This window comes from Buceros rhinoceros, unplaced genomic scaffold, assembly GCF_000710305.1.
Source record: "Buceros rhinoceros silvestris isolate BGI_N320 unplaced genomic scaffold, ASM71030v1 scaffold14189, whole genome shotgun sequence".
Classification (NCBI taxonomy): Eukaryota; Metazoa; Chordata; class Aves; order Bucerotiformes; family Bucerotidae; genus Buceros; species Buceros rhinoceros.
Genome location: NW_010429856.1, coordinates 19,694 through 29,975, shown reverse-complemented (window position 1 = coordinate 29,975; position 10,282 = coordinate 19,694). Strand labels below are relative to the sequence as shown.

General features: G+C 40.8%; 1 protein-coding gene across 1 annotated transcript in view; it reads right to left on the bottom strand.

Moving 5' to 3' along the window:
- LOC104499330 (suppression of tumorigenicity 18 protein) overlaps positions 1-10,282 on the bottom strand; it is a gene marked incomplete at its 5' end in the record, with an annotated part of 23,709 nt that overhangs the window by 1,996 nt on the left and 11,431 nt on the right. Inside the window, 5 exons of the mRNA XM_010142819.1 lie at positions 1,369-1,472; positions 2,931-3,019; positions 5,063-5,284; positions 6,475-6,555; positions 6,651-6,713. Coding sequence (XP_010141121.1) covers positions 1,369-1,472; positions 2,931-3,019; positions 5,063-5,284; positions 6,475-6,555; positions 6,651-6,713 — 559 coding nt within the window. The remainder of the gene's footprint in view (positions 1-1,368; positions 1,473-2,930; positions 3,020-5,062; positions 5,285-6,474; positions 6,556-6,650; positions 6,714-10,282) is intronic.

Genomic DNA, 10,282 nt, shown 5'->3' with positions numbered 1-10,282 from the left:
AGCGGTTATTACAAAAGCGGCATGAATCAACGCTAATAAAACATTCCAGTGTGTTACAAATACAGAGGAGTGAGGCTACACTCAGTTTGTTTTAGATCAGTTTAGACTTCTTCAGTTCCCAGTTCTCATTTAGGAACTTTCTTCTTAAACTATTATTCCTAAAATATGGAGCAAGCCTCTGCTCTTGTTTTGACTCAGCCTGCCCAGGTGAAGTCCTGGGTGCACACAGGAGTCTCTGTGGGGGTGAACGTATTCAGCTCACTCCATAGAACCACTATTAGCTTAGTAAAGCCAATTCAATCTCTCCAGTGTGCAAAAGAGTGAGAGAATGTCTCTTCTCCATAGCTCCCGTCAAACTCTCAGAGTCACAGAATAGTTTAGGGTGGAAGAGACCATTAAGATCACCAAGTCCAACCCTTAACCCAACACTGCCAGATCACCACTAAACCATGTCCCTCAACACCACATCCACATGTCTTTTAAACCTCTCCAGGGATGGGGACTGCACCACAGCCCTGGGCAGCCTGTTCCAGTGCTTCGCAACCTTCTCTGTAAAGAAGTTCTTCTTAATATCCAACTCCCGGGGGGGGGGGCCCCCCCCCCAGCCCGGCCCAGCCTGTTCCAGTGCTTCGCAACCTTCTCTGTAAAGAAGTTCTTCTTAATATCCAAACTAAACCTCCCCTGGCTCAACTTGAGGCCATTTCTTATCATGACACTTGTTACTTGGAAGGAGAGACTGACCCCCACCTCGCTACAACCTCTTTTCTGGTAGTTGTAGAGAGGGGCAAGGTCTCCCCTCAGCCTCCTCTTCTCCAAGCTAAAACTTGCCTAACCAAGTTTCGCACAATTCAGCCGTGCGACACAAATGAGCAAAAGGCATCGGTTCTTTAGCAGGTGTTGTCTGGAGGCAAAATTCAAACTATTTGAATAACTGACAGTGGGTGAACAGAGCTAGGGAGATTTTCTTAGGTACATTTAAGAACAAAGAGTGTTCTGGTAAGAGGCAATATCCTCCCTAAAAACGGTCATGAGATTCTGTACGGTTTGGTCAACAAAGGAAAATTCAGGTATTGTTTGGTAAATATGGTTTTTCTGTTTGCCAAGATTAGTTCCAAGCTGCCCTGAATTTATCATTCACCAGATCTTTAGGACAACACCCAGGAATCTGCTGCTTATTTACAGAAAACAAACAAATAAAAACTTGACAAAAAAGCCAGCAGGATTTTAGAACTTCTAAGTGCCACGGAGCGATGGGAAAACAAGCGCAGAAGAGACCGACAGTGTTTAAACATAGCATTTACGTAGCATTTAACGTATTTATTTTGCTCAGACATAGCATAGGACAAGGTAAAACTTTCAGTGTCATACCTGGGTTTGAAGTTTCATCATGTCAGCTTCAATTTTGAGATTGGATTCGTTCAGTTCTTTTATTTCCTCATCCAAGTGTCTGATTTCTTCATCACTCTCAATACCTGCAAATAGTTGAAAATACTGACGTCAGATTTAAAGAGTCCACGTGTAAACAAGCTGCATTGCCTGTTACTGAACAAGAGAAAGATAACAAGCTTTTAATCAAACGATTAATCCTTAAATTAGCTCTTATTTTGCTTTTACTGTCAAAATCTGAGCTGTAAAACATCTATATGAGCTGAAATGTAGAAGGGGCTGTCTGAGGGTTTGTGTTTCACGATTCTTTTTTTCCAGTACAACATCCAACTACAAGCTGGAGGGTACAGAAAGGAAAAATTGCCCAGAAAGTGGAAAGTTTATCATGAAACGTGAGGGGATGTTTACAATGTTGAGGGTTTTTTATTTATTTTTTTAAAGAGATGTAACTGCAACCCTTTGCAGGGAATGCCCCCAAGCAACTTCTTAGTGACTTTAGTGAGCTCATCTGTAGCTGCTTCTGATCTTGCAAGAAGTTCTGTGACGGCAAATCCCTGTGCAGAATCACTTCAAGAAGCACAGCCTTAGCTACATGTGATAAAGAGTGAAATTTAAATAACAGCAAACAAGAAGGTGTCAGAAGCTAACAAGCGTTACAAGAAAAAAAAAAAAAAGGAAGGTTTTTACATCCCCACAAGTTAGACAGCAAAGAAAAAAGAAAACCTTCAGGCTTTTAATGAAAGCCTTGTCCTGAAAAACACCACGCAGCTACTGCTGCTGGCAATACATGTCCCTCTTTCTGCTCAGTTACCAGTGAGACTAGCTCTGCCTAGAGATTTGTACCACCGTTCTTTTTACTGCTGTAAAACCTAAAGCCACGAACAGAATCTACTGGGGAGCCAGCCTGGGAAATCTGTAAGCAACATTCCCTGCCCCAGTGGGGACACGGACATGTGGAAGCAAACTCATTTGCCCAGTGTAACCCAACATTTTTGTTGTGTTGGAGGCATGAAGACTAAGTTCCCTGAATCCTGGCTCAGTGCCCAGCTTAGTAAAGCTTACTGGATAAGAAAGGAGACTCCTACGTATATCCCCCTATATCCTTTACACTCGCAACCTGGGTTAGGAAGATTATCAAGGTACTGCACAGAAACTGAACCACGTAGTGTTCAAGTTAGGGAGAGGAGTCCCTTTCTGCACACCATATTTATCCCTTCTTACCGTAGTCAGCAGATAGCTAAGGCCCCCTGATCTGCAACTAATAATTTATTAGTAATAACAATAATAAAAGCATCTCCAAATCAAAAAGTGGTGCTCTGCGGCAAGAGGAGAGCACACCTCCAATGTTGACTTGTCACGATGTAAATGAGAAGAATTTTATAACTCTCATGCAAAGATTTTTGTTATTCAAGATTTGTTATTGCTAGAGACAACTGAAAGGAGTGAAAATTAATGCCAGAATGACACAAAGGGGCATAAGTATAAATGGGAGTCAGGGCCTTTCTCTCTAAATAAATGTCATCATCTTTTACAAATCTCCTTACCACCACTTGCTTTAAGCTTGATAGTCATTAATTCTTCCGAAATTTTGCCCTTTTTTATGGCTTGTGCATTCAGAGGACAACCAGACAGGCTGAAACAGATAGGAAAAAAAAAACATTAGCACCCACTGGAAAATGGCAACAATCTTTTCAGGCAATATTATCATGCACTTGGACAGACCTCTGTACCTAAGGTCACATCAGTATCTCCATTATAGCACAGCTTCGGGGAATGACATAACTCATAAAGAGCCATTTAGCCGTATACTGCAGCTTGGAAATTGGCACAGAAATCTCAACCTATAAGTAAACAACTCTTACTCATATTTTAGAATAAGGAAAATAACAGTGGCAGCTACTGTTAAGTTATGGGAAGATGCATTTGCAGAATTCTTGAAGTTCCAACACTTATAAATAAAAACTCTAAATTGTTTAGATTGAGGGCTTGTGCCCAAAGGGGGGGGGGCAGTATGACCGTTTAAAATGGTAAGTTTACTAGCCTAGAAAAAAAAATCAGTTAATGGGATGATTTGCATGGTGCACGACTATTGTATCGTTCTGTTGATACATAATAATGATCGATACAATAATGTCTGAATATACCCTATAGACTCTAATAGCTTTTTTGAATGGTTCTATTACATACTCAGTTTGCTCTTTAACTACTGTTCACATTAAATTACATTTTGCTATTCCAAAGCTTACAATTTCATCAGCGGGTAATTATCTGAGGCAATTTTTATAGCCCACTGAAGGGCTAAGATGAATTGCACTGTCTTAATACTATCTTTATAAATAACAAAGAAGAAATACCCATATGCTGAAAAACCAGCAGAAGGTTCTATATTCAGATGTAGCCAAGTAAGGAGTGAAGGAAAATGTTCCACAGAAAAATGGCTGGGTTTTGTACGTGTGAGAAAATTACAAACAAAAATCCTAATAGATATGGTGTTTCCACATAGAAAAAAACCCCAAAAAACAAAGCTTTTGCAGGTTAAAGTTAGATTTACACTTGCTTAATGCTAGTTCTCCAGTTCCAAAATGCCTCTTAGTTTCTCTGCCCAGAACACATAACTGACTGGAAAACCATCTCAAAGCCATGGGCTGTGTGTTAGGTTTCCAGTGTGCTAGGAAAGGGTTTCATATCGCAAAAATACATTTACTACCTCTTTTAAATTAACATGATTTTCAGCGTGATCCAGCCTCAGGTAGGACAGAAATCACCTGTTGTGTGAGTTGCAGCCAGCTGACGTACTATTTAGGTTATTTCCTGCTATGCTTAGCATGAGTTAATTAGCCCAAATTTACAGTGGTGTCCTAATATAAGAAGTTTAAGGTGGGACGTAGGTCATAAAGTTGGGATATCACTGAAGTCTGAATTTGTTCAAGTCACTTTGGACTTTTTTCTGTTGGAGACGTTAGTTCAGAGTGTTAGAAAAAAGCAAAGGAGACAGAACAGAGAGTTAATCCCCGTTACAGACAGAAGACCAAACTTTGCCAGGTTTGGTTCAGGTTCTGTAGCCACATTCTTTGAGTAATACTGACTGAATCTGGTCAGATTATTCTAGTGTTTTCTCAGTGTTATTTAAAACAGTGGCGTTCATTCTTACTGATTGTGTGAGTGATTCCTGCTTTGTAAGGATAATTTTCTTTGCTCGAGATTCCAACTCATGTAATTGGTATGAGTTTGACACGTTCACTTTTGGGTGTGGTTCTAGCTATTTAAATACAGAGTTTGTGAAAACAGCTTTTCCACTGGTAGAAAGATGAAATGAATGCACTTCCTAAACCTTTTTTGGGTGACATTTCAGTGACATTTGCATTTTCTGTAAAGGATATACAAAACCAACTACATATTTGCCTCGGAAAGAACATTTTAAGCCATATAGTAACTGCGCTAATCTGAAGAACAGACCTTGGAAATTCACGCTGCAGTGGGATCATAGAAAGAGAGTAGTAAAAGTTGATCCCAACTCTCTGCAAGTTGTTCTCATCCATATTACTTCAGCTGCAATGTAAACTGTGTTGTTACTTAAGAGACTTCAAGACAATCTATTCAGACTGTAACCTTGCATGTTGCCAACTCAACAGCGGAACGTTAAGGAAAAATGAAAAGAGAAAACACAAAGTTATACCTTCTGTGGGTGACAAAAACATTATTAACATGACCCAGCCCGTTGCAGCCTGGCAAAGGACAGTGTGGCAGCTCCTGTTTGTTCAGTTTCCAGGATAGTGAAGACCCATTGACAGGACTCTCCTTCTGTCTCTTGGCAGCCAAAGGACAACCAGAAGCAGTGCGATGAGAAGTGTATTTACCTGATATGTGACCTTGGCCATCACAGCCTATCACTGGACATCTAGAGAAACACAGCAAAAGAACCCCCGTTTTCACTGGAGAGAGCAGGCGAAGACAGTCTCAAGAAAGTCTGAGAAAATAATTCCAGCTGCCTGTTCCACTGCACGTTAAGGGATTAAGGCTCGGTCCCTGGCAGCACGCTGTACCTGAGCATCCAATTCACGTCAAGATGAGTTATGGGGGTTCAGCTGATCTTAAGATTAGACAATTTAAAATACGGTCGTGCAGCCTAAGAAACTAAACCGTTCATTTAGATCGTATTTTACCGGAAAAGAATGTTGAAATTCTATCACAGGCAATAAATCACACTCATACAAACGTAGGCCAAGTCAACATCCTCTCCTTTCTATCGAGGTTTTTGGCATGAAGCAGAGGATGGGTTCCTGCACCCACTTGTAACATCTCATGCAAACACTTGCAAAGAAAGGTTTGGGATGTTTTGTGCTGCTCTGTCAGCGTTGTGCAGCCTCGCATCGATCATTTATTAAGCACAACATCGTATGTAACTAAATCTTTATATCCGTGTTCTGGCGGTTAATATTTACTTGTTTTAACGGAATGTGCATTCATGTTAGGAATGTAGCAAATCTCTACTGAGCTCCAACTTTCCTCTGTCAGTGTTGTGCAGCCTCGCATCGATCATTTATTAAGCACAACATCGTATGTAACTAAATCTTTATATCCGTGTTCTGGCGGTTAATATTTACTTGTTTTAACGGAATGTGCATTCATGTTAGGAATGTAGCAAATCTCTACTGAGCTCCAACTTTTCACTTGAAGTGAAATTTAAATTTATTTCTAGAGGAAAGGCATGAGATTTACATATATTTAAGTTCTCTGGGATGTGCTTTGAAGGTGGACTTTGATTTAATTAGCTGATGTGTTAAGATTTCACTCTGGGCAGCAATAATTTGTTTTCCTTCGTTTTGCCGAATTTTCCAACTGCGTGGCACTTTCATAGAACTGTTTCAAACAATTGGACCAATATAAGATATAGCAACCCCTCCTCTCTGTTTAAGCTCCAAGGTGATGGACTCCACCAGCTTTCCTAAACGCAGAAACACTTGGTTCATCCCCAGGTCTAGGTCCTATTCTCAGATTAACTGGGGTGTCTCCTGTGACGCCTCAAGCCCTGAGCTCTCATGGGCCTTTTCCCCCCTTCACTGGTGTAACCGCTGCTTTTGTACTCACTTAAGTTCAGGGTCTTCTTTTTCTTCCTTGGTAGGAGTCACTTTGATACCTCCTTTCCTGGCACGAGGACAACCAGATAAGCTGAAAGAAGCACACAGAATAAAAGCCACCTCTTTCTGCTGCTGCTTGCCGAGAACCCTGAGCGCTGCAGCCCCGTGCGATGGGACGGTTTTTACCTTCGGTGGGATGCATAGTTCCCCGTCACGTGGCCAGAGCCGTCACAGCCAGGTGTCGGGCACCTACAGAATAATACAGGGAGCTTACAAAATACAGCTTCAGAGGCACACAGTAAATGCAGTGTACCTTCTGCGTTTTGTCTAGGGTGGAAGAAAGCACAGCACAGCTTTGGTTGAACACTTAAAACTTGTTCTGGTGGATTTTTTTTAAAAAATAAGCAGACTCCTTTCACTTTTTTTTTCTTTTGTAACAGAGTTTTAGTAAGGAATGTGAAATATATTGCATATGATGTGTAGATTTAATTGGTCTATAACACCAAACATTTTTCCTTGTACAGGATCAACATTAAAAAAAACCAAACACCACACCTAAAAAACCCCCATCTTGGTATAGAACTGTTTGTAAATTTACTGTTACGCGTGTATTTGTTATTCTTGTGATGTTTTCAGGTACAGATACAAATAAGCACTTTGCCAGTATTTACGGAAGGGGAAATGGAAGCAGAGAAGCAGTTTTATCATCAGGAGATGATAGCCAGAATGTGAATTTAATAATTTGTGTAATTGTCTCTCCAACAGGACCGTATCTCTCTAGCACTAGGTTCAATTGGGTATTCAGCTTGGCAGCTGGATTATGCTTTTGTCTCGTAGTTAAGGGGCTCGTGTGTGTGTGTGTGTGTGTGTGTGCAACAAACAAGCCTGTTCGAGTACAAGTGTTTAATCCTAAAACATCCATAAAATGAAAAGAAACAGACCTGCCTGTTACTGCGTTTTTGCCAGCGGTCTGGAAGGATGGTACGTGGTAGTACGTGAAGAATGTGCTCCAAAACCCCACCGGAGTCAGTAGGTCTTTCCACTGACTTTGGCGGGGTTTGGAGCAGAACCTGAGGGGTAGCACCTTCCATCTCACAAGTTTTTATCATTTAAGGCTGTTGTATTTCTTGTGGGGGTTTTGTTTGGGTTTGGGGTTTTTGTGTGTGCATGGTGTTTTGTTTGTTGGGTTTTTTTTAAGAGAAACACACCTTAGCACACAAAGCAGCACAAAAAGAATATTTACCTTTAGAAGCTGTGCCAGCCATTTCTATGTTTCTGTATTATACAACACAAAGTTCTTACACCGAGCATCTCTAGGGCCTCTTGAATGCTCTGATTTTTACAAAGAATGAGAACTACAGAAAGGGTCGTGGCAGGAAGTCCTGTACTGAACAATTAGGGAAACTGGCATTGTTCGATACTCTCCTAAGGGTCTCAGTTGTTACTGAACCTTTCCTGAGGTGAGGACACGGGTGATTTAATCTAGTCATTGGAAGGCTGCCGTGGAAAACACCTACAAATATAATTGTAATATCCCATCTGAGTGTGCAGGTGTATCTCTTCACAGAATATTTAAAACTGTTTTTCTGAGAACAATTAATTTGTCAAAAATGTGATTTCTTTTGGACATGACCAAATTTATTCACTGATTCAAGTAGAAATCAGCAAATAATTTCAACTGAAGAAAGGGACCGCTTTTTTTTTAAAGACAATGTCAAAACATTTCACGCTGACATTTTCTGAACAAAATATTTTGGCAAAATGACATGCCTCACACTGACAGCAAAGGTAGAGGTGTGGGTTGCAGACTGCCGGATATATTCGACTGTGTAGAGCTAAATGTTGACCTGTCTGAGTGCAGGACGAGGGCTAGGCACAACGTCACGGGGCGCAGGCAGCAAGGGCAGACATCTGGAGAGGGTGAACACTCAGGGAAGTCCAGAACACCTGCCAAATACTGTGGCTATTAATTTTGGCTGCTTGTTTTATCAGATGATCACGGACGGGAGAGCTATCTGCATAGACTGGACCTAAGAGCTCTCTGCGTGAGACATTCAAGACTCCTAAGCCAGACCACTGGGTTGGTTTTGCCAAATATTGGTTATATCTTTGTATGGACTGTGAAGTTCCACAATACAAGATACACCAACAACGCATGGCCTTACAGTCAGTAATACTGTGGCTCCTCGTCAGCTTTTAACCAGCTGATGAGTTTGGACTGGTGCCCCAGCTTAGGGAGCCATCCTGTTTTGGATTCCTGTGCAGATCCAAGAAATTCAGATTTACAGTGGAGGACCAGAGGCCTCAGAAGCTCAAGCTGAAAGATGTCAGCTCTCAAGTGGGTATAGATTACAAACCCTTTTACATCATTTGTTTTCCAAGAACAAATGTTTCAGTGCTATCATTGCTTTATCTTCAGGTAGATGAACTACAACTGCACGTAAAATTGATACTAGGAGCATTTCACAGAATCACACAATGGGGAGGGGAGGGAGGGGGAGCCGGTTGGAAGGGACCTGCTAGAGCAGGTTCACTTAGAGCAAGTTGGACAGGATTGCGTCCAGACAGTTTTGAATGTCTCCAGAAAAGGAGACTCCACAACATTTGTGGTACTTTCACATCCAACAGAGATGGTTGGGTATGAACTGTAGTTGAGGCAAGCCCACAGAGGTCAGCTGAGAAAACCACTGACTGAAATATGCCATGCTGCCTACAAAATATGGACCAGTATCAACACGTTGAGTGAAATCTCTCTAGAAGAACCGCTAGAATCTTCTAAAAATGGACATTTAACCACTGCAACAACTTGTCTAAGAATAGGACTGACTACTTAATTCCTTAAAGGTTCTGAACTGCAAGTAAATACTTTTCTAAAGTACACTTTTAAAATTTATTAAGGTTTGGTAATCAAGCTCTTTGGTGAAACAGGATAATCATCCATAATTATCCCTTAGAGCTATAAAATCTGAGTCATCGTCAAATTTAGTATGTTCTAATTTGACCATGTTAGATTGTTCTGTGCAGCAAGAATCCTCGGATAAAATATTTCTTGAATCTGACCCAAAGGCTCACTTTCTGCTCAGATCTTCCTTATTCCCAAACCGTAGATCACATGGAAGCCTTGTATCTTTGCTGGCTTTGAGCTTCACAATTAAAGCCAAAATCATATCTTGATTCTGGCAAATTAAATGTGAATAACATTTGGAAAAAATACACAGCTTTTTCATATTCATGCCTAACTGCATGAGGGTATTTTCGTGGCCTGATTCTATGAGTGTTTATGGCCTCTGCTCGTATAGCAATAGTCAAATTAACTTTTGGTATCACCACACTGTACCAGCGCAAGCACGACTGCAGGTTTTGGCATAGCATTTCATTTAGCCAGCACTTATCAGAAGAAGAGTTTTGTTTAAAATTTCACCTGGGCAGTGTTTGCAGGAAGTGAAAATGAGGTGGTGCATTCGAGGAAAATAATTTTATTTAGCCCTTCTTCCTTTTGCAAATTGTCTGTGAACAGATTTTGATTTTTTGCTCTTTTTCTAGTTAATTGAAATTAAATGCTAAGTGCGTTATGCAACATATTTCTGTCTGTGAAATGTTCATGAACTTTGACTTTGTCTTTCACAACTCACTTATTATACATGGCGTACAGTGTGCAGTTTGTCATTTAAGTCATATGCTGTTGCTCCTCTTTCCTTATGGCATGACCAAAACTCTAGAAGCTTTAGTGGAAAAATAACCATATTGGTATGCAAATTTCCTTATTCACACATGAATATGGGGGGGGGGGGGGGGCGCAAGAGGGGCCACTATTAAAA